Source organism: Pleurodeles waltl, chromosome 8 (genome assembly GCF_031143425.1).
Source record: "Pleurodeles waltl isolate 20211129_DDA chromosome 8, aPleWal1.hap1.20221129, whole genome shotgun sequence".
Taxonomy (NCBI): domain Eukaryota; kingdom Metazoa; phylum Chordata; class Amphibia; order Caudata; family Salamandridae; genus Pleurodeles; species Pleurodeles waltl.
This window is the reverse complement of record NC_090447.1, coordinates 27,563,267-27,588,469: the sequence shown is the minus strand read 5'-3', so window position 1 is coordinate 27,588,469 and position 25,203 is coordinate 27,563,267. Positions and strand designations below refer to the sequence as shown.

General features: G+C 50.4%; 1 protein-coding gene across 2 annotated transcripts in view; it reads left to right on the top strand.

Moving 5' to 3' along the window:
• The window catches only part of ILK (integrin linked kinase), a 188,880-nt gene that overhangs the window by 101,666 nt on the left and 62,011 nt on the right, over positions 1–25,203 (top strand). For both annotated transcript variants that reach the window (XM_069203640.1, XM_069203641.1), the window contains one exon: positions 1,769–1,934. In XM_069203640.1, the coding sequence (XP_069059741.1) occupies positions 1,769–1,934 (166 nt within the window). The remainder of the gene's footprint in view (positions 1–1,768; positions 1,935–25,203) is intronic.

Sequence of the window (25,203 nt, the reverse complement as noted above, 5' to 3'; positions counted from 1 at the left end):
CAGCGAGTACGAGTAGTTGTGGAAATTTCCTACCTTAATTGTTGTTTTTTTTTTATTTTTTAAACGTCACCGTGTTTAGGGCTCTGATGCAGCTTTGGAGAATCTTTCCCACATTGTAGATTGAGAGGTTGAATGCTGTTTCCCAGGTCCTCAGAGGTGCTGAGTGGTGTTTCTTGTAAGCACAGAGGCACTAGCCCATGAGTGTGTGTCATGTATGTGTCATAAGTGTGTGAGCCTGTAATATGATTCGCGAGTCTTCAGCCAAAGGCCCTTTAAATGGAGCCTCAGAGACCGGTTGGAGCTTAGCTCTGGGCCTGGCCGCACTGTTGCTGTGACATCTCTGATCTGGCGCCTCCTCCCACGGAGCCTGGCGTGTGTGCATGACAATGTGTCCCCCAAGGGCAGGGAAAATCCAGCTCCTTCCACGAGGAGGGTGTGTCCTCCCCAGTGAGATCTGCTGCTGAGACAACAGCTGCATTCCTGGCTGCACAGATGTGCAGGCGGCGGCTGCCACCTACCGGCGAGCGCCCGCATAGCGTTCATGTCACTGCACCCACAATCACATGCAGCTTCAAGGTCTTGGAACTGGCAGCTCTTCAGAAGGGGGATTCCTGGACAGCATGAGAGGGCCCAGCATCTGGAGACTTCTGCTTTGTCAGTAGTGGTGGGTGGAACTTGCGGAGTTACATTAAATAAAAAATAAATTAAAAAAAACAGTGAGATTAGGCGGAAATCGGTATGTCGTGCCTCCTGTGCTGATTTTTAGTGGCTGGAGATTGTTCCACCAGAGGAATCGGCGCAGGTGGCAGCACCTGGCACGCCGGAGGGCGCTGCTGCTCGAGTTGGTTTTGCTGCTGCTCAAGGGGCCGTCTAGTACAGCGCAGCCTGTGCAACGCAAACGCTCGCGATCTAGCCGGGGGCCCTCCTGGCACCCGAAAATCACACCAGGGATGCCAATTCTCGCTCGCCAACTAACTGAAAATCTGCCATGCGGTGGACTGTGGAATTTAGCCAGAACATTGCGTATCATGGAGTGGACAAAAGTCACCGAACTCCGCTGGCGAAGCAGAACTTTTCACCACCCCTGATTGTCAGCCTGGTGGGAAGAAGCTTTAATGGTTGACCTGAGGCAGGTTGGAAGGTGGGGGTCAGAGTGGTTTGTGACACAGTGTCGACTGTTTGGATTATAGAAATGAGGCGCAAAGATGCGCTTTCCTTTAGAAACTGGCAGCCCTACAATCCACCCAGCAGCGAGCTGCAAAACTGTACCTCAGTCTACAGCCTGCCTCCGAGCCCACTACTTTACCCATACTCCTGTGGAAAGAGAGGATATTTCACCAGTTGTACAGGCGATGTGGTATATGTCAATGTCCTATAATTTAATATTACTCTAATTTTGTGCAGATTGTCACTATCATTGGTTGATGGTTATTCTAAATGTCCATTTTATTTTAAGTAAGCCTCTTGCTGCAGTCCCTTGTTGAATGGGAGTGATGAATGGTTGAATGAGTCGCCTCTGTGAATGGTCACACCTTCAGAGTCCTGTAGAACTGCAGGCTCAATAACTCTGAAGTGGGTTGAGGGTGTTCAGGAGTTAGCATTTTGAGCTGAGGTCAGTTCCTCACCACTTCTTGCGACACTGAGTTTGTATGCTTGGTTCACCTTTCTGCTGTGGCAAGAGCTTGCTGGGTGGGACACCTATGTCGTGAAGTGCCCGTTAAATGGGCTGTGCTTTTTTAGCTAATCTGACACCGCATTGTTCTTCCAGGGATGACCACGGCTTCAGCCCACTGCACTGGGCCTGCCGCGAGGGCCGCTCCACGGTGGTGGACATGCTGATCATGCGAGGGGCCAGGATCAACGTGATGAACCGGGGAGATGACACGCCGCTCCACCTGGCCGCCAGCCACGGGCACCGGGACATCGTACAGAAGGTAAGTGTGTGCTCTGCTGCTTAGAAACATTATCACCACTACCACCCTGACTGAAGAAGCACCCATGGCACACCACATCCCTCCTGTGAAAACCTGGAGTCTCCCCTCCCCTCTGAATATTGGTTAGGTTGGGGAGGTACATCAATTCTACTCAATCAAGATATCTCTACAGTGTTGGTCTTAAGAAGCCCCACATGAATGAGAAATGACTCCAAAGCAGATCTGAATAGTTCAGAGGATTTACAGTGTCTTTCATTTGACGTGCATCTCTGCGTTTTATGACCCTTCTTACCTTCACGTTGCCTCCTTATTCCTGTGTCAGCCTCTTCATTCACGCTCTTTCATACTTTTGGACTACCCGGCCACTACCTGCCCACGTTTTCTCTAGTCCCACCACCTTTAAATCTCCCCTAAAAATGCTTATGTTCGATGGCATCTGTCGCTGTAGATACACATGGTATGCATGAGCTCGCCATCTGGTGTTGGGTCGGAGTGTTACAAGTTGTTTTTCTTCGAAGAAGTGTTTTAGAGTCACGGGACCGAGTGACTCCACCTTCTGTGCTCATTGCGCATGGGCGTCGACTCCATCTTCGATTGTTTTCTTTCCGCCATCGGGTTCGGACGTGTTCCTGTCGCTCCGAGTTTCGGAACGGAAAGATAGCTGAAGACGGAAGATTTTCGACGGTATCGTTCCGATCCGGTTAGAGATAGACACATACAACGACGCGTTGAACATCGAAGCGCTTCGGTGCCCTTCGGGGTAGATTTCGGCACCCCGTCGGGGCCTAGTCGGCCCGACCGCGTGGAGGACAACGCCGATGGAACGGACCCCGTTTCGATTCTGCCCCGAATGCCACAACAAATATCCTTATACGGACCTACACTCGGTCTGTAATCTGTGCCTGTCACCCGAGCACAGCGAAGAATCCTGTGAGGCCTGTCGGGCGTTCCGGTCCCGAAAAACTCTGCGCGACCGTCGAGCGAGAAGACTGCAGATGGCGTCCACGCCAAAAGAGCGTCGACAGTTCGAGACAGAAGAGGAACAGGAGGAATCTTTTTCCATCCAGGATTCAGACTCCGACGAGCTACACTCTACAAGAACTGTGAGTAAGACGTCGAGATCAAACCTTAAAAAAGGAAAGAAGGCCCAGGGGACGCCACTGCCAACCGGCCATGGCTCCACCCAAATTCTCGGTGACCAACAATCGGCACCGAAAAAGGCCCATTCAGTGTCGAGATCGTCCGACTCCGGTCGAGACACCGGCACGCAGCCTCCTCGGGACCGAGAGAGTGCTAAACAGAAGCATCGACACCGAGAGTTCGGTGTCGACACGGATCGACGCCGAGACAGTGGCGCCGAAGACCATAGAGGCCAAGAATTTTCGGCACAGAAAAAGAGGAAGGTTACCTCGGAGCCGAAAAAACAACCGACAGGGTTTTCGGAGCCGAAAAAAGCGACATCAGACCCTGTTTCTGGCTCCTACACTGAAGAGCATTCTATGTCTTCTCAAATGAAGAAACATAGATTTGAACAAGAACTGCAATCCACTGACGTGGATCACACGCAAAAGCGTATCTTTATTCAGCAGGGGACTGGGAAGATCAGTACCCTTCCACCTGTCAAACGAAAGAGAACGCTTCAGTTTACTCCTCAGCAACAAACAGCACAAAAGGTAACACCTCCTCCCTCGCCTCCACCTGTAACTCCGGCTTCGCCAACTTACACCCCGTCACATTCGCCAGCTCACACCGCCATGAGCCACGATGACCAAGATCAGGATGCGTGGGACTTGTACGACGCACCAGTGTCTGATAACAGCCCAGACACATACCCAACTAGGCCATCACCACCGGAAGACAGCACAGCCTACTCACAAGTGGTGGCTAGAGCAGCACTATTCCATAATGTGGAACTACACTCGGAACAAGTAGAGGATGATTTTTTATTTAACACCCTCTCTTCAACCCACAGCTCCTACCAAAGCCTGCCGATGCTCCCAGGCATGCTACGCCATGCAAAGGACATTTTCAAGGAGCCAGTTAAAAGTAGGGCAGTGACGCCTAGGGTGGACAAGAAGTATAAGGCGCCTCCTACGGACCCTGTATTCATCACCTCTCAGCTGCCACCAGACTCTGTGGTGGTAGGGGCTGCCAGAAAAAGGGCAAACTCACACACTTCTGGGGATGCACCTCCCCCAGATAAAGAAAGTAGGAAGTTCGATGCAGCCGGGAAGAGGGTTGCTGTCCAAGCAGCAAACCAGTGGCGCATCGCAAATTCACAAGCGCTGCTAGCGCGATACGACAGAGCCCACTGGGATGAGATGCAGCATCTCATTGAACATCTCCCAAAAGATCTGCAAAAAAGAGCAAAACAGGTTGTTGAGGAGGGTCAAAACATTTCCAACAATCAAATACGCTCCTCCATGGATGCAGCAGACACGGCCGCAAGAACCATTAATACGTCGGTTACCATCCGTAGGCACGCATGGCTCAGAACGTCTGGATGCAAGCCAGAAATTCAGCAGGCAGTGCTTAACATGCCAGTAAACGAAAAACTTCTGTTCGGTCCGGAGGTCGACACAGCCATAGAAAAGCTCAAGAAGGACACTGACACTGCCAAAGCCATGGGCGCACTCTATTCCCCGCAGGGCAGAGGATCTTATAACACCTTCCGCAAAACACCTTTTAGAGGAGGGTTTCGGGGTCAGGCCACACAAGCTAGCACCTCACAGTCCGCACCGCCCACCTACCAGGGACAGTACAGGGGAGGTTTTCGGGGCCAGTATAGAGGGGGGCAATTCCCTAGGAATAGGGGAAGATTTCAAAGCCCCAAAACCACTACCAACAAGCAGTGACTCACATGTCACACACCCCTCCCACACAACACCAGTGGGCGGGAGGATACGTCAATATTACGAAGCATGGGACAAAATAACTACAGACACATGGGTCTTAGCAATTATCCAGCATGGTTATTGCATAGAATTCCTGCAATTCCCTCCAGACATACCACCAAAATCACAAAATTTAACAAAATACCATTCACAGCTTCTAGAGATAGAAGTTCAAGCACTACTGCAAAAAAATGCAATAGAATTAGTACCAAGCACACAAATAAACACAGGAGTTTATTCACTGTACTTCTTGATACCAAAAAAGGACGAAACACTGAGACCAATTCTAGACCTCAGAGTAGTAAACACATTCATCAAATCAGACCACTTTCACATGGTCACACTACAAGAAGTGTTACCATTGCTCAAAAAACACAACTACATGACAACCCTAGACCTCAAGGACGCATATTTCCATATACCAATACATCAATCACACAGGAAATATCTAAGGTTTGTATTCAAAGGAATACATTACCAATTCAAAGTATTGCCTTTCGGTTTAACAACCGCTCCAAGAGTATTCACAAAATGCCTAGCAGTAGTCGCTGCACACATCAGAAGGCAGCAAATACATGTGTTCCCGTATCTAGACGACTGGCTAATCAAAACCAGTTCGTTCACACAATGCTCAAACCACACAAATCAAGTCATACAAACCCTCTACAAACTAGGGTTCACCGTCAACTTTGCAAAATCAAACATTCTGCCAAGCAAAGTACAGCAATATCTAGGAGCCATAATAGACACGACAAAAGGAGTAGCAACGCCAACTCCACAAAGGATCCACAATTTCAACAGGGTCATTCAACACATGTCTCCAAACCAAACAATACAAGCAAGAACAATACTACAGCTCCTAGGCATGATGTCCTCATGCATAGCCATTGTCCCAAACGCAAGACTGCACATGAGGCCCTTACAACAGTGCCTAGCCTCACAGTGGTCTCAAGCACAGGGTCACCTTCTAGATCTGGTGTTGCTAGACCGCCAAACTTACCTCTCGCTTCTATGGTGGAACAGTATAAATTTAAACATAGGGCGGCCTTTCCAAGACCCAGTGCCAGAGTACGTAATAACAACAGATGCTTCCATGACAGGGTGGGGAGCACATCTCAATCAACACAACATAAGAGGACAATGGAACATACATCAAACAAAACTGCATATAAATCATCTAGAATTATTAGCAGTCTTTCAAGCACTAAAAGCTTTCCAACCAATCATAACCCACAAATACATCCTTGTCAAAACAGACAACATGACAACGATGTATTATCTAAACAAACAAGGAGGAACACATTCAACGCAGTTAAGCTTGTTAGCTCAAAAAATATGGAAGTGGGCAATCCACCATCAGATTGGTCTAATAGCACAGTTTATTCCGGGGATCCAGAATCAGCTGGCAGACAATCTCTCTCGAGATCACCAGCAAGTCCACGAATGGGAAATCCACCCACAGATTCTGTACACCTACTTCACACTCTGGGGAACACCACAAATAGACTTATTTGCAACAAAAGAGAACGCAAAATGCCAAAACTTCGCGTCCAGATACCCACACAAGCAATCCCAAGGCAATGCCCTATGGATGAACTGGTCAGGAATATTTGCTTACGCTTTTCCTCCTCTCCCTCTCCTTCCTTACCTAGTAAACAAATTAAGTCAAAACAAACTCAAACTCATTTTAATAGCACCAACTTGGGCAAGACAACCCTGGTACACAACACTGCTAGATCTGTCTGTAGTACCACACATCAAACTGCCCAACAAACCAGATCTGTTAACGCAACACAACCAACAGATCAGACACCCGGACCCAGCATCGCTGAATCTAGCAATCTGGCTCCTGAAATCCTAGAATTCGGACACTTACAACTTAGCCAAGAGTGTATGGAAGTCATAAAGCAGGCCAGAAGGCCATCCACTAGACACTGCTACGCAAGTAAGTGGAAAAGATTTGTTTGGTACTGCCATCATAATCAGATACAACCGCTAGATGCAACTCCAAAACATATAGTAAATTACTTGCTCCATTTACAAAAAGCAAAGCTAGCCTTCTCTTCGATTAAAATACACCTTGCAGCAATATCTGCATACCTGCAAACTACCTATTCAACTTCCTTGTATAGGATACCAGTTATCAAAGCATTTATAGAAGGGCTTAAAAGAATTATACCACCAAGAACACCACCTGTTCCTTCATGGAACCTAAACGTGGTTCTAACAAAACTCATGGGCCCACCTTTCGAACCCATGCACTCTTGCGGAATACAATTCCTAACCTGGAAAGTTGCCTTTCTCATCGCCATTACATCTCTAAGAAGAGTAAGTGAAATTCAAGCGTTCACAACACAAGAGCCTTTTATACAAATACATAAAAATAAGGTCGTCCTACGACCTAATCCAAAATTTTTACCAAAAGTTATTTCACCATTCCATCTAAATCAAACGGTAGAACTACCAGTATTTTTCCCACAGCCAGATTCTGTGGCTGAAAGAGCACTACATACATTAGATGTCAAAAGAGCATTAATGTACTACATTGACAGAACAAAGAACATCAGAAAAACTAAACAGCTATTTATTGCATTCCAAAAACCTCATGCAGGTAACCCAATATCAAAACAAGGTATAGCCAGATGGATAGTTAAATGCATCCAAATCTGCTACCTTAAAGCAAAAAGACAACTGCCCATTACTCCCAGGGCACATTCAACAAGGAAAAAAGGTGCTTCAATGGCCTTTTTAGGAAACATCCCAATGCAAGAAATATGTAAGGCAGCCACTTGGTCTACGCCTCACACATTCACCAAACACTACTGTATAGATGTGCTATCCGCACAACAAGCTACAGTAGGTCAAGCTGTATTAAGAACTCTATTTCAGACAACTTCTACTCCTACAGGCTAAACCACCGCTTATGGGGAACTAACTGCTTACTAGTCTATGCATACCATGTGTATCTACAGCGACAGATGCCATCGAACTGAAAATGTCACTTACCCAGTGTACATCTGTTCGTGGCATCAGTCGCTGAGATTCACATGGACCCACCCACCTCCCCGGAAGCCTGTAGCAGTTCAGAAGTTACCTTCAATTTTGTACATTTGTATATATATTACTTAATCCTTTAATAGGTACATACTTACATTTTTCATTGCGCGGGCACTATTACTATAGTACAACTCCTACCTCACCCTCTGCGGGGAAAACAATCGAAGATGGAGTCGACGCCCATGCGCAATGAGCACAGAAGGTGGAGTCACTCGGTCCCGTGACTCGAAAACACTTCTTCGAAGAAAAACAACTTGTAACACTCCGACCCAACACCAGATGGCGAGCTCATGCATACCATGTGAATCTCAGCGACTGATGCCACGAACAGATGTACACTGGGTAAGTGACATTTTCATTTCGATAGCGGGTTGATCCCTATATTGCACTCCCCTCCACCTCGCTGTACATCCCAGCGATCCCCTGCATCGCTGCTGTGCCCACTGGCATGCATCGCGTTGCATGTGTGCCAGCTCGTCGTGCGTGTGTGCCAGCCACCAGCGTGTTCTGACGCAGTCTGGACACACTGCTACTGCTGGCTGAGTCTGAAGCTCGCTGGGTGTATCCTTGAGTCCAGTCTTTGTGTGTGCATCTGTGATATAGGCCACGGCGAAGAAGTGACAGATTTTAAAGTGGTACAAAAAAGCAAAGCATCTCAGGGGTAAACTTGTCTTTTTTTTAGATCTCTGCTCCTGATTTAAAAGTTCTAGTCCCACTTTTAACATAATCTATATTGATCACATGGATTTGTTTTATTGTTAAGAAGTAGTATATAATGCATTCCACCTCAGCATATAAATTTCAAAATATGAGGCCTGTTTCCGATGTGCTCTTTGTTAGTTTGTTTTGCTCTGCATCCACAGTTTGCCTCTCGTTGGTGTTTACAAGCTGCAGTTCACCATGTCTCACCTCTTTCCATGCTCCGAAAGTAGAGAAAGTCAAGGATCCCCCTTTAGTGAGAAAGTTTTCTGTAAAAAGATCAAGTGACTTCACATGTCATCCCATCAAGTACTTAAAGTATGCTTAATCATATCTGAAGCCCCTTTTTCTGAGCTGTGAAGGAACATAATGTTCACTACACTGCGCGCAGATTCCGCGCTGCGCGCCCGTGGGCTGTTTCACGCCCTCTGGTACTTACCTCTCCTCATGGCCTCTTCTGTGGTGTCAGCTGGATTGTTCCCTGGTTGTCCTTCTCTTGTGCGAATGGACCTCCTCTCGTTAATGGAGACTCGACATGGATCTGGTGTGGAATAGAAGTTGACAGGAAAGTTCATGTTTGCAGAAGGTGTTTCCGTGAGTCCTCGTGATTTGTATTAATCTTCAAAGATTTGGACTCATCTGAAAGCAAATCTTGCTGGCAGATACTGGTCACTTCGGTGAAAGGTACTTAAAACCGGATAACACGAGGTTTCTAAAGTTTCAAGAGACCTTCCTGTTGAAGCGAGGATCTGAGCCCTGGTGTCTCCTGCCACTGTTTGAATTCTGCAGCACCAGAGACCCTTTCAGGTGTAGGAGACTCTTCAGGTCTTTCATTGGTGGCTTACGAAAGCCAAGGCTTCTTTATAAACAGTGTCATTTGGAGGCATTTGTACTCGTGGTCCAGTTTATATGAGATATCGTTGATCATTCAAGTCTGATTTTCCCTTACTCAGAGCTGGCGTCGAGATAAGGCGGGTCCATTTTAAGTTCTAGAGGGCTTGAGATGTTGGGTGTAAGAAAACACACTATGTTTATGAAGAAATTATTTGCAACTACTGTGAAACGTGAAGTTTGATCAGCTCTTCCTCAGTGCCAAAATAATGCTCTCCTGCACCAGGAGCGAGTTGAATAAATAACATGTTTGGGGGCGAGGTGCATGAGCAGGCGGAGACGATGCTTGGAGAGGGAAGTGAGGCGCAAAGGTGGAACCCGAATGATTGCCTTGGAAAGAAGGAATATAGCAAAAGAAGGGCAATCGGAGCCATAGAAGGGTCGCTGCTGTGCCTGGCTCAGCTTATCTTGCTGGGTATAGAGGACTGAAATCATTAAAAGATCTTTGGCATCTGCCAGTCTTGCCTGATGCTGTGCTATCAATCAATCGTAGATTTGTAGAGCGCGGCTAATCACCCACAGGGTCTCAAGGAGCTGTTTGTGGGCGTGCTGCTCAGTCGAGGAGCCAGGTCTTGCGGTCCTTCCTGAACTGCTTCAGTGATGCAGTCTACCTGAGCTTGAGAGGTAGTGCGTTCCAGTCCTTCCTGAACTGCTTCAGTGATGCTCTCTGCCTGAGCTTGAGAGGTAGTGCGTTCCAGTCCTTCCTGAACTGCTTCAGTGATGCTCTCTGCCTGAGCTTGAGAGGTAGTGCGTTCCAGTCCTTCCTGAACTGCTTCAGTGATGCTCTCTGCCTGAGCTTGAGAGGTAGTGCGTTCCAGTCCTTCCTGAACTGCTTCAGTGATGCTCTCTGCCTGAGCTTGAAAGGTAGCGTGTTCCAGTCCTTCCTGAACTGCTTCAGTGATGCTCTCTGCCTCAGTTTGAGAGGTAGCGCGTTCCAGTCCTTCCTGAACTGCTTCAGTGATGCTCTCTGCCTCAGTTTGAGAGGTAGCGCGTTCCAGTCCTTCCTGAACTGCTTCAGTGATGCAGTCTGCCTGAGCTTGAAAGGTAGCGTGTTCCAGTCCTTCCTGAACTGCTTCAGTGATGTGGTCTGCCTGAGCTTGAGAGGTAGCGCGTTCCGTGTCCGGGCTGCGAGGTAGGAGAAGGATCTTCCTCCTGCTGTGCCATCCACTATCCAGTGGACATGGAAGACCCCACACTGTGTTCCCTTGAACACAAACGCCAGAGTTTCTATTGCAAGGGTTGGCATTCACCCACACTGACTTCCTGTTGGACATTTCCTGTCCTGCAGCTCGGGCCTGCTCTGTCGTTCTTCACTGAGGCATCCTCCGCCAGCCCTTGGAGGTCAGCCATTGAGTTCAGACTGGAGCACCTCATGTAGGCGTGGCCTCCTTGGGTGGCGACCCATTCTTAATTCCTGTGCTCTTCCGTGAGGACTGTATCTCTTCACACCAGACCGCTCCCCTCTGTGGCTCAAAAATGAAAATCAGGGAGCTGGGTCTGTTTTATAGCAGTGATGTTTCCAGCCTCTGGGGCTGGCATCTCATTCTTCACAGAAGAGACCCGTTAGGCAAACCTCCCCATCACCGCAGTCCAGCATCCCAACCCTCCTATCTTTTCCCAGAAGCCAAGAGTCCGCCGCAGCTTCTCTCCACCTTTGCGCTTCCCTTGCCACACGTTTTGCTGTTCGAAATTGTCAACCGTCCCCCACCACCCGCGCCACACTTCCCCCATCACTATGTATTCGGATACTTTACCACCATCCAAGGAGATTACGTTCTACTCTTCCTGGAAAAATAAACAAACAAAATATTTCTCTGTCTCCTCCAATAGCCCACTCCTCCCCTGCCCCCCCAGTCAGGCCCTCACACTCTCTATTTCACAGAAACCGCACGCACTCGTTTCTGCCCTCATCACCACTGCCCATCACAACCATTGCTCTTCCATTCTCAGACTCCTGGACTTTCCACTGCCTTTGGCCCCTACTGTCCATCATACACCACTCTCTTCTGGCATCGCTGGCCTTACTGAAACCAGGTTTCCCTTCTAGCTCTCCAGCATTTTTACAGTTTCCATTAGACACCCGTCTGCTGCCGCACCCAATGGGTGTCCACGAGTCTGTCGATGGCCTGCGTCTGATGCACCATACACCACCTCTCTATGTAAAGCCTCCTCCTTCAGCTTCTCATGTCACCTCCAGACAGCATCCGAATCCTCTTCCCATTTGTCCCCTTATCGACAGGCCCTCATCTCTGTGCTGCAGCCATCCGACACTAACCGGCCCTACAGTCTCCAAAACAAGCGGTGTTCTTCCCTCCAGCACTTCACCCTCCCGGCTTCCGCTTCCCTCCAACTTACTGAATTTTGCTTCCTAAGCCGGAAGCCTGGGTGTTCTCTTCAGCTCATGTAGGAAGATGGACGTTTCCACCTCCGCTGCAGACACTGCCGCTTACAGTTGCATAAAACACGCAAGGTCTGCGCACTGTTGCCATTTTACAACAAAAATGCTCATGACCTCACTGGTCTTCATTCGACATGATTACAGCACTGGTCTTATGGTGGCTATACCAACTAAACCTACGCACCTCCAGAGACCAAACCTACGCACCTCCAGAGACCAAACCTACGCACCTCCAGAGACCAAACCTACGCACCTCCAGAGACCAAACCTACGCACCTCCAGAGACCAAACCTGCGCACCTCCAGAGACCAAACCTGCGCACCTCCAGAGACCAAACCTGCGCACCTCCAGAGACCAAACCTGCGCACCTCCAGAGACCAAACCTGCGCACCTCCAGAGACCAAACCTGCGCACCTCCAGAGACCAAACCTGCGCACCTCCAGAGACCAAACCTGCGCACCTCCAGAGACCAAACCTGCGCACCTCCAGAGACCAAACCTGCGCACCTCCAGAGACCAAACCTGCGCACCTCCAGAGACCAAACCTGCGCACCTCCAGAGACCAAACCTGCGCACCTCCAGAGACCAAACCTGCGCACCTCCAGAGACCAAACCTGCGCACCTCCAGAGACCAAACCTGCGCACCTCCAGAGACCAAACCTGCGCACCTCCAGAGACCAAACCTGCGCACCTCCAGAGACCAAACCTGCGCACCTCCAGAGACCAAACCTGCGCACCTCCAGAGACCAAACCTGCGCACCTCCAGAGACCAAACCTGCGCACCTCCAGAGACCAAACCTGCGCACCTCCAGAGACCAAACCTGCGCACCTCCAGAGACCAAACCTGCGCACCTCCAGAGACCAAACCTGCGCACCTCCAGAGACCAAACCTGCGCACCTCCAGAGACCAAACCTGCGCACCTCCAGAGACCAAACCTGCGCACCTCCAGAGACCAAACCTGCGCACCTCCAGAGACCAAACCTGCGCACCTCCAGAGACCAAACCTGCGCACCTCCAGAGACCAAACCTGCGCACCTCCAGAGACCAAACCTGCGCACCTCCAGAGACCAAACCTGCGCACCTCCAGAGACCAAACCTGCGCACCTCCAGAGACCAAACCTGCGCACCTCCAGAGACCAAACCTGCGCACCTCCAGAGACCAAACCTGCGCACCTCCAGAGACCAAACCTGCGCACCTCCAGAGACCAAACCTGCGCACCTCCAGAGACCAAACCTGCGCACCTCCAGAGACCAAACCTGCGCACCTCCAGAGACCAAACCTGCGCACCTCCAGAGACCAAACCTGCGCACCTCCAGAGACCAAACCTGCGCACCTCCAGAGACCAAACCTGCGCACCTCCAGAGACCAAACCTGCGCACCTCCAGAGACCAAACCTGCGCACCTCCAGAGACCAAACCTGCGCACCTCCAGAGACCAAACCTGCGCACCTCCAGAGACCAAACCTGCGCACCTCCAGAGACCAAACCTGCGCACCTCCAGAGACCAAACCTGCGCACCTCCAGAGACCAAACCTGCGCACCTCCAGAGACCAAACCTGCGCACCTCCAGAGACCAAACCTGCGCACCTCCAGAGACCAAACCTGCGCACCTCCAGAGACCAAACCTGCGCACCTCCAGAGACCAAACCTGCGCACCTCCAGAGACCAAACCTGCGCACCTCCAGAGACCAAACCTGCGCACCTCCAGAGACCAAACCTGCGCACCTCCAGAGACCAAACCTGCGCACCTCCAGAGACCAAACCTGCGCACCTCCAGAGACCAAACCTGCGCACCTCCAGAGACCAAACCTGCGCACCTCCAGAGACCAAACCTGCGCACCTCCAGAGACCAAACCTGCGCACCTCCAGAGACCAAACCTGCGCACCTCCAGAGACCAAACCTGCGCACCTCCAGAGACCAAACCTGCGCACCTCCAGAGACCAAACCTGCGCACCTCCAGAGACCAAACCTGCGCACCTCCAGAGACCAAACCTGCGCACCTCCAGAGACCAAACCTGCGCACCTCCAGAGACCAAACCTGCGCACCTCCAGAGACCAAACCTGCGCACCTCCAGAGACCAAACCTGCGCACCTCCAGAGACCAAACCTGCGCACCTCCAGAGACCAAACCTGCGCACCTCCAGAGACCAAACCTGCGCACCTCCAGAGACCAAACCTGCGCACCTCCAGAGACCAAACCTGCGCACCTCCAGAGACCAAACCTGCGCACCTCCAGAGACCAAACCTGCGCACCTCCAGAGACCAAACCTGCGCACCTCCAGAGACCAAACCTGCGCACCTCCAGAGACCAAACCTGCGCACCTCCAGAGACCAAACCTGCGCACCTCCAGAGACCAAACCTGCGCACCTCCAGAGACCAAACCTGCGCACCTCCAGAGACCAAACCTGCGCACCTCCAGAGACCAAACCTGCGCACCTCCAGAGACCAAACCTGCGCACCTCCAGAGACCAAACCTGCGCACCTCCAGAGACCAAACCTGCGCACCTCCAGAGACCAAACCTGCGCACCTCCAGAGACCAAACCTGCGCACCTCCAGAGACCAAACCTGCGCACCTCCAGAGACCAAACCTGCGCACCTCCAGAGACCAAACCTGCGCACCTCCAGAGACCAAACCTGCGCACCTCCAGAGACCAAACCTGCGCACCTCCAGAGACCAAACCTGCGCACCTCCAGAGACCAAACCTGCGCACCTCCAGAGACCAAACCTGCGCACCTCCAGAGACCAAACCTGCGCACCTCCAGAGACCAAACCTGCGCACCTCCAGAGACCAAACCTGCGCACCTCCAGAGACCAAACCTGCGCACCTCCAGAGACCAAACCTGCGCACCTCCAGAGACCAAACCTGCGCACCTCCAGAGACCAAACCTGCGCACCTCCAGAGACCAAACCTGCGCACCTCCAGAGACCAAACCTGCGCACCTCCAGAGACCAAACCTGCGCACCTCCAGAGACCAAACCTGCGCACCTCCAGAGACCAAACCTGCGCACCTCCAGAGACCAAACCTGCGCACCTCCAGAGACCAAACCTGCGCACCTCCAGAGACCAAACCTGCGCACCTCCAGAGACCAAACCTGCGCACCTCCAGAGACCAAACCTGCGCACCTCCAGAGACCAAACCTGCGCACCTCCAGAGACCAAACCTGCGCACCTCCAGAGACCAAACCTGCGCACCTCCAGAGACCAAACCTGCGCACCTCCAGAGACCAAACCTGCGCACCTCCAGAGACCAAACCTGCGCACCTCCAGAGACCAAACCTGCGCACCTCCAGAGACCAAACCTGCGCACCTCCAGAGACCAAACCTGCGCACCTCCAGAGACCAAACCTGCGCACCTCCAGAGACCAAACCTGCGCACCTCCAGAGACCAAACCTGCGCACCTCCAGAGACCAAACCTGCGCACCTCCAGAGACCAAACCTGCGCACCTCCAGAGACCAAACCTGCGCACCTCCAGAGACCAAACCTGCGCACCTCCAGAGACCAAACCTGCGCACCTCCAGAGACCAAACCTGCGCACCTCCAGAGACCAAACCTGCGCACCTCCAGAGACCAAACCTGCGCACCTCCAGAGACCAAACCTGCGCACCTCCAGAGACCAAACCTGCGCACCTCCAGAGACCAAACCTGCGCACCTCCAGAGACCAAACCTGCGCACCTCCAGAGACCAAACCTGCGCACCTCCAGAGACCAAACCTGCGCACCTCCAGAGACCAAACCTGCGCACCTCCAGAGACCAAACCTGCGCACCTCCAGAGACCAAACCTGCGCACCTCCAGAGACCAAACCTGCGCACCTCCAGAGACCAAACCTGCGCACCTCCAGAGACCAAACCTGCGCACCTCCAGAGACCAAACCTGCGCACCTCCAGAGACCAAACCTGCGCACCTCCAGAGACCAAACCTGCGCACCTCCAGAGACCAAACCTGCGCACCTCCAGAGACCAAACCTGCGCACCTCCAGAGACCAAACCTGCGCACCTCCAGAGACCAAACCTGCGCACCTCCAGAGACCAAACCTGCGCACCTCCAGAGACCAAACCTGCGCACCTCCAGAGACCAAACCTGCGCACCTCCAGAGACCAAACCTGCGCACCTCCAGAGACCAAACCTGCGCACCTCCAGAGACCAAACCTGCGCACCTCCAGAGACCAAACCTGCGCACCTCCAGAGACCAAACCTGCGCACCTCCAGAGACCAAACCTGCGCACCTCCAGAGACCAAACCTGCGCACCTCCAGAGACCAAACCTGCGCACCTCCAGAGACCAAACCTGCGCACCTCCAGAGACCAAACCTGCGCACCTCCAGAGACCAAACCTGCGCACCTCCAGAGACCAAACCTGCGCACCTCCAGAGACCAAACCTGCGCACCTCCAGAGACCAAACCTGCGCACCTCCAGAGACCAAACCTGCGCACCTCCAGAGACCAAACCTGCGCACCTCCAGAGACCAAACCTGCGCACCTCCAGAGACCAAACCTGCGCACCTCCAGAGACCAAACCTGCGCACCTCCAGAGACCAAACCTGCGCACCTCCAGAGACCAAACCTGCGCACCTCCAGAGACCAAACCTGCGCACCTCCAGAGACCAAACCTGCGCACCTCCAGAGACCAAACCTGCGCACCTCCAGAGACCAAACCTGCGCACCTCCAGAGACCAAACCTGCGCACCTCCAGAGACCAAACCTGCGCACCTCCAGAGACCAAACCTGCGCACCTCCAGAGACCAAACCTGCGCACCTCCAGAGACCAAACCTGCGCACCTCCAGAGACCAAACCTACGCACCTCCACTCTGTTTAACTTACCTAAGCACATCCTCGCCTCCCGACACACATCTCTCCGGCTCATTGCCAAGAAAACGGCCATAACTGCAAATAACTGGTAATAGTTTTCAAATCAGTAGTGCTGCTCATAACTGTCTCAAACCCTATCACGCTGCACACCAACTCGAAACCTACAACTTGGCAATGAGTCTTTGGATTACACCCCAACCGCCCTGCCTGGGACACCCCCAACCGCCCTGCATGGGACACCCCCAACCGCGACACCCCCAACCGCCCTGCGCGGGATTCAGCTTCTGAGTTGTTTCCATCACTTCTACCGTCAAATCACTCAGAGTTCGGATTTGCAATGGAAAAAGTATTTTCTGCAACAAAGATCTGAGGCTGGCTACCCACACAGTATTCTGGCAGTAAATAGCAGGTAGGCCTCTGACCTACTCTGTGTTCCCTCAGCCAGGAGGCAGTACATTCCTTGTTGTCTCACCCACCGGTGCTACTCCCCCCTGAACCACAGCTTGCTCCTGCCGCGTGAGGAACTCATTCATTGCCTCTGGACCATCTCACTGCTGTGTGCGTTTATGATGGAAGGGCTTTGTCTGGTCACAATTAAAGAACTCGAACAAGTCTTGATTTTGTTTTTGCACTTCTGCTGTTCACCCAAGGCTGCTTCGCTCTTCGTGCTGGTGCAGATGGAGAGTGTCTGAGTTGGAGGGTGACAGCCATGCTTCACGCGCCTCCGCAGGGACCTTACTGCAACCTTTGCACCAGTTCACTGGAGAGCTGCTTAGGACCTCTGTCAGCACTTCCGGAAGAGCCCCAGCTCGGTTCCAGGCAGCACTTGCCCCGTAGCCAGAGCTCCAGCCTCACCGGTCGCAGTCGCCGCAGGCTCCTCTCAGATGTCACTGGTAGGAACACGGATTCAGAGCTTGTGAATGTAACATTCTGAGACTGCAAACCCCTTCATCTCCAAGCAGAAAGTATACCGTGACAAGTCTGAGTGTGTCTCAGCGACACAGGGAGAGGAGAGTCCAGACACTCAGGTGAGTGTGAGTGAACCTTCAGACGGTGGCAGCTGAAGAGAGAGCAGAGATCAGACGCTCCATCGCAGAGAAGCCGCAGAAGTCACATGAGCCTTAGAGTAGTGAGGAGACTTTTCTTGCACATGAAAACGAACCTCTTGATATCCACTGGAAGTCACAGTGTGCTCTGTGACTGTAACAAGGCACTTCTTGCATTCATTCCTTGGTATCACTCTAAGTTCCTTGGGGTGTCCTCCTGCGTCGCGAGACACCTTTACATGAACACCCATCAGTAATCTTCCAGGTGTAGCGCCGCTGACGCGAGGCGCAAACAGATGCTGCTTCGCCGGACATTCCTGGTCCCTGCCCTTTTGGTCCTCCAGCCTAAGTGCGTAAGACTTGTGATCAGCTTACTCCCGAGATATTACTGCTAAATATTTAAATGGAACTGATCAAGGTGAATCTCATTCTGAACATCAGAACTTTAAGGAATCTAGGAAATCGTACACCATGGCTATCAAATGAAGCAGGCTGACTCTGAAATTCAAATATCTATTTCGAGCAGAAAATTAAATATCCTCTCTTTCTGATTTTAAGTGTTTCCCCCCCCAAGATTTAGTGTAAATGTGCTGCTTGCACTGTCTTGGATTTCATGTCTTTATTGTGCAAAATAAAATAGCAGGCAGTGTTTGTTGGAACAAGTCATCTGACTCTCACCTGCAAAGTTTTACCTTGCACGTTATTCAATATTTTATATATTGAATTGTAGGAAACAAAATTGGGCTTGGGGGCGAAGGTCCAGCATTGTTACCCACACCTGTGCTCCAGGTGAACAGGTGACAATCTTGACAAAAAGATGAAGGCGGGCGTGGTTTTCTGCCATCACTTGGGTGAACCTCGCAGTGGTCTGGAAGGTTATTGTGTCTTGGATAAGATGAGAACTACTCCAGTAATGACCAATAGGAAGGAACATACAGCTCAGAAGACAAGCATTGGCACAGGCAATAGGTCTGGCGTACGCTGCAAGCCTTTTGGCTTCTTTAATGCTTATTTCGTTTTATCACGGTTTTTGTAAAACTATATTTTTGAGGAGCTGCTGGACTTGGCTAAAATAAATTATTTTTTGAGCTCACATTGCACGTTGTGCCAGTCTTGTCCCTAGGACTTAAGGTAACTTCTTTGTGTGGCTGTGCTGTTTCTGAAAGAGCAGGAATCCGTCACCCACAGTGAAGTTTTCCAATGGCTGAAATGGCTCATTTACTAGCTGTACCGCCCAGAAGTAAAATGTGAATGGCTCAATAACAGTGGATGAAGAAGGCTGACTGAAAGCACGTATAACAAAGTATGTATATATATTTTTTTGTAAAATCAAAAGGTCTTTGCTAATGCCAGACCTATTAAAAAATCCGTCCTCTGCCTTGACTGGTGTTAATAGTGGCTATAGTTCCCGCTGGGGAGGCTCCTGTTGCCCATGCTGTGTTTGTGAGACTCCAGGTTTCTGTACACGCTCGCCCCCCTCTGTGTGTAGCTCTGCAGACGGCCCCCCCTCTGCATGTTGATGCAGGAATCTCTGCCCTCTGCCTGCTCTGTAGTCACATCCTAGGACACATGAGAAAAATTTCCCTCTGGGGTTTAAATATTTGTGCTTCACATCCTCGTTCTTTCTTATTTGATAAAGATGCCACTATGTGCTCCCATGACTGCCCTCGCTCTTCAGACTTGAATCTACAAATTTGAAAAGATTTTATTGGGACATTTATGAGTGACCGGGATGGTAAGTCTTGGGGCCTGATTCCGAGTTTGGCAGGTGGGGTTATTCTGTCACAAGCTTGACGGAAATACCATCCATTGTATCACAATCCCATTATATTCTGAGGGAATTCGTAATACGGCGGACGGGATATCATCACATTTGCAACTGACTAACCCGTCCGCCAAACTCTAAAGCGGGGCCTCAGTCTGTATCGCCTGAGCTCGACAGTGTGAGCTGCTTTATTTAGTTCCCTGATGTGCTTAGTCCTTTGTCTCTGACGGCCATGCTCAGGGGATCCTCTGTTTTCCTCCAGCTTCACCTCATTTTCTAAGATCTCTTTACAGTTGGCATAAGGAGAGTACTGTCCCTTTGTAAATGAAGGTTGGAATCTGCTCCCATCTGTGGATCGGAACTGGAGTGTCCATGTCTCTTTGGTTCCACATATGTGGGGACTTCGCGGCAGCTCTAGGCATCTCTCGACTTTAGGTCCAAGTAATTAACACTGCAGATCCTCGGTGGGAGGGGGGGTTGGTGTGTGTGTGTCATGTTGTGGTGCAGTGCACGTAGACATCAGCCCTTTAGAGCTATCAACCGGATGGTCCGTCTGTTTCCCCGCCATCGAGCACTTCGACAGTCTAGTTAATGCTGTTCTGCTCCTGCCTGATGGTGGTGCTTTCCTATTCTGATATGAATCGGGCATGGTGTCTAATATATGTTGCTGTAGCCTCCTTCTGTGCTCCTGTTTTACCATTCGGTAGCTTCAGACTCCGATCTGAGCTCTGTAGCGCAGAACTTCTGTGTTTTGCAATTTCAGGGCTCACTAGGTACCTGTGGCAGTACCTGGCCACACCATGGTCGTTGGGAAAGCCTTGATAGTCTAAAGTAAACTTGTCAACCTAAAAAGAGTATTCAGGGATCTGACCTCACGCGGGGATGCATCAAGGCTCACCATGTGATGGAAGTTCATAGATCACCATGTGATACTTAGCTAGCCAGTCACGGGTAAAAAGGACAAAGCTGCAGACTGAGAACACTGCTGGTCACTGGGGTGAACTGGAAAGCTGTCTGATTGAATTTGGAAAGATGGAATGTTCCTGCTTTGGCCTTTGGGACAGGGAACACGCTTGTTCCCAGAAATCAGAGGGACTGGACTTTTCTGAACGGTTACGTAGCCCAGAGGATCACAGGAGAGCAGTTAACAGTTTACCACTTGGTTTCATTTGTGTATTTTCTATGCTCCAGGGGGGTACTAATGATGAGCTTTCCCTAAACTACCACTACAGTAGCCATTTATCTCACAACAGTCCTTTGCTGTTGCCTTCAAGCCAAAAAAACAAAGCAATACTTTCTGCAATTCCACACTGCAGGACAGCTCATATTTTGTGGTGGTGTTCCTCTGCTTCTTGGTTCTCATGGGTTTGACTGTGCTCCATAGTGATCTCATGTGGTGAAGCAGAACACAGAGAGGGAGTCACCTTCCGGAGGTCTCAGGGTATGAAATAGTTCCTGTGTCCCCGGAAGGCTCATCAGCGTATGGCAGCCCCACACATTAATGGGTGTACCGGCTGAGGGCATAATGTTTCACAACCTCTTCTAAGGATTTAGGAAACTAGTCTTGCCAAATGAATACCGCGTTACTGTCTGCGCAGAAAAGATATGCCTTGTAATTTTCACAAGGATCGTCACGAGTTCTAGGCAATAATGAATTTTTACCATGATAGAGATTATTCTCTGCTGTACTAGCCAGTAATCATCATGTGCATTCCTGTGTGAGCCAAGAACCAACGGTGTGGCAGAAAATTGGAAACTGGGGGCATATGAACTTTCTGCCCCATTAACTGTAAAGTATTGTACGTGGGACTGGAGCAGGCTGCTTATCTGCACCAGCTATAATCCGTATGTGCACACACATCAGTTTGCCTGACATATGTTGGACCTCGCTCCATGATGCTGTACCTAGAATAGAAGGACTAGCCACTTAAATCCGGTTGCATACATTGAAAAAGATGTAGGGACATGACTAATTAGATAGAGTTCCTCATTCCAGCAAACCAAACAAAGTGGGAGCAGGGACAAATCGTTAACTTGAGGATGTCCTTTTGTGTTTGCACATGTACTGAACAATAATTTCATACAACAGTGGACAATGGCCATTTTGTGCTGATGAACCAAGTTTCTTGGGCATCCCTTTTATGTTATCCTTGATACCCCCATTAGTGCTATGGTATGCTATTGTTTTTTTCCTAGTTTGCAAGATGGGCTGTCTTATTCTTTGACCCTCGTTCTCTGTCTTCCTAAAGTATTCCCCTCTGCTCCTGTCCTTGCTGCGGTGTTCTCACTTATTGAGATCGAGTGTCCCTTACTGTGGAGTGCATTTTCTTTGTTACCCCGGCTCTGGACTGCAGGCTTCTGTGTGCCCTACTAGGCTGCCAAGCTTTCCTTTGGCCCTGGTGCCACACAGTTGGATGCTGTGAGGGGCATGGTTTATCATGTCCTGTTGACTTTATGCTGTTCATGTTAGCAGTAGAGGTATAGTGAGATATCATCATCCTCCTCTGTTTTTCGATTCACCTGCACAATTTTACTCCTTGCTCTTATTTTCTTTAGACTCTAGAATAGAGTTTTTTTTCAACATTTACCATTCTTTCACTTGTTTATCAGCAGGTGTTCTCCTTGTCCCGGGTCACATTTGTGTGCTTTGTATCCTTCGTACAAGGAAGGAAGAGGGAGTGGGTGTCCTTGGATGGCCATAATGCTCACCACTCTTGTTGTGTTGTCCTTAGTCCTCCGGCCCCCTTCCTCCAATCTGCCATCCTCATGTCCTTCTGGCTTCTTTGAGGTTGAAGAGCAAAGACTGGGGTTTGGAAGTCAGTAATGTGCCTGATGGAGGCAGCACCTTATGTGAAAGGTCCACACAGAACCTAGACCTTTAATGAATTATCTTTTGTCCTGGGCAGGATTTTGAGCCTGCTGACCCGGACATCCCACAACTTAGTAGGAAAGGTGACGCAGGGTCACCTGCCAAGAATAAATATTTTGAATTTTACTATTTTGGTGATCTAATAGATGCTTCTGGCCGCAGATTCCTTACCTTTGAATTATCCTCCGGCATCAGACTGGATCCAGAACAATATGGAGCAGTTCCTTTGCACGTTGATAGGTAGCCTCGTTCAACTCAGCATCGGTGTCCTCTGCGCTGGATGTGATGAGCGTGGTGCTTGTATAGGCACCAATCCAGCATACTAACAATTCTTTACTTTCCGGGCCATCACCGCTGATTTGGAAGAGCTACTTCAGTCATTTTTTGACTACCTTTTTTGATTTTCTGTCTTACCCTTGGAGCATTAGCTCATACTGTGCTTTAGGGATGTCCCCTAAAAAAAAAAAACCTGCAAGTTTACAACTTTATGTGCCCTTTCACAGGGCAGATGTTTGTGACAGACTCCACCTGGTTTGCCTCTGATCCCTGAAGCCAGATTACAACTCCAAGGCCTGTCAAGGCTGCATAATGATGAACCTCAAGGCGGTCCGGGAGCTCGCCCTGAAACTTCTGGTCATTCCACACTGGACCAGTCTACTCTGCTCCAGGCCCCAGTTGTATGGAATGTCCCAGGCCTGCTCTGAGTCTCTCCTGTCAGCCGTCGTTGCAGTCCAAATCTTCATTGGGTAAGTCCCACAAGAAGAAAAAGAAGGCCAAGACATCAATGTTTTTCGGCTTCATGGGGCTGGGCCAGATCATCAGATGTTGTATGGAAATGATACCACTTGTCCAGACCCACTCCCAACCTTCACACTTTACTTTAGTCTGGGTCCACTCCGCGCCTCCCAGAATTTCCCAAAGCTGGAGCAACCCCCTCCTAGCTAAAGGAATTTTATGAGGCCATGCACTGCATATTTGAGTGAGCAGACCCCTCTGTAGCAGCTTATGGCTGTATGGGTCGGAGGCATGCTTCTCATTTTTTACAGGTCCAGTGGAGAATATGGGCAGATCTGAGGATCCATACAGTTAACTTGGCCCCCTGGAGGAGCCTTTATCAAGAATAGATAGTATGAGGAACTTGCAGATGTCAGTGGCTGGACACCTCACCATGCACTAGCCTGGTCTCTCCTCTTAGTGTGGCTACGGTGGAAGGGGCTTCCTTTGCTATGGTGGTGGTGCATAGGGCGGCTGAAGTCCTGGACATTACGCTGCCCTTAGTGGCAGTCAAGACCAGCATCTTGACAGAGGTGGTTCAACTTGAGGTAGCTCCAACAGTACCTCCTCTCCCCCTTAATGAAGCCCTGACTGATGTTCTGCTTGGGGCCTGGGCCAAGTCCAGCACAGGTGCTCTTGTGCACAGGATGATCACTGACTATCCCACTCTGGGGATGGAGCCTTCCTCACCCAGCACCCCACCTCAGAGAGCCTGGTCACCCAGGGCTCCACTTCCAAAGTCAAACCTGGCACATTACCTACCACCTCACCGCATAGGAAATCCAAGATACTGGATACCATTGGCAAGAGGATGTTCTCTACCGCCAGCCTTGCACTTCAGTCTGTGAACACTGTGTGCGTCTAGAGCGAGTATACCCACACAGTATGGGACTTAATTGCACAAGTCCTAACCATTATCTCGGAGGAGGATCGAGCCATCTGATCTGGCTATTTTATGGCATTGACGCAGTGAAGTTCATGATGCACTTTGGATTGGACACAACAGACTTGCTAGGTAGAACGATTGCTTTGCTAGTGACACTTCATTGCCATGCGTGGCTGAGCTCAACTGGCTTCTTGGGATGTCCAGGCATCCCTTAAGGAACATGCGCTTCGAAAGCACTTGAATCTTTGCAAGTAAGGTAGATTTAGAATTTCAGCGCTTCAAAGAAAGCAATGCTGGCTGGCGGTTGGTCTTTGGGACTCCATTGCCCACACCATCCCATTTTACCTTCTGCTCCTTCCATGGCTACAGCAGGGGCTACCAGCTGCGTCCATTACCACTTTGCCACCATGGCTAATCTCCTCCTGTGCCACCTCGAACCCTTTAATATGCCCTCAAGTCATCACATGCAATCAGTCAGCAGCAAAATCAAACACCATATGTCCCTTTGGTAGTCCATACCTTCGGAAAAATGGGTGTTTTTAAGTTGTTCAGTGAGTTTACACCCTTCAATTCACAGAACCCCCGCCGCTCATGCAGCCATCCCCGGATCGACTGACAGAGGACCACCACCCCCGCTGCATTAAGTAGTGCGGGCTCTTTTGAGCAAAGGAGCCACCATTGAGAGGGTGCCCAAATCAGAAGTAAGCATTTGTGCTACCTTCTGGTCCTGAAAAAGGATGGAGGCATTTGCCCTGTACTAGAACTGCACCCTATTATTGAAAAAGGGGAAATTCAAGATGCTCACGTTGGATCGGGTCCTGTAAAGAAATGGCTCCCTGTTGCAGTTACCCCCCACTTTTTGCCTGATACTGATGCTGACTTGACTGAGAAGTGTGCTGGGACCCTGCTAACCAGGCCCCAGCACCAGTGTTCCTTCACCTAAAATGTACCATTGTATCCACAATTGGCACACCCTGGCATTCAGATAAGTCCCTTGTAACTGGTACTTCTAGTACCAAGGGCCCTGATGCCAAGGAAGGTCTCTAAGGGCTGCAGCATGTCTTATGCCACCCTGGAGACCTCCCACTCAGCACAGACACACTGCTTGCCAGCTTGTGTGTGCTAGTGAGGACAAAACGAGTAAGTCGACATGGCACTCCCCTCAGGGTGCCATG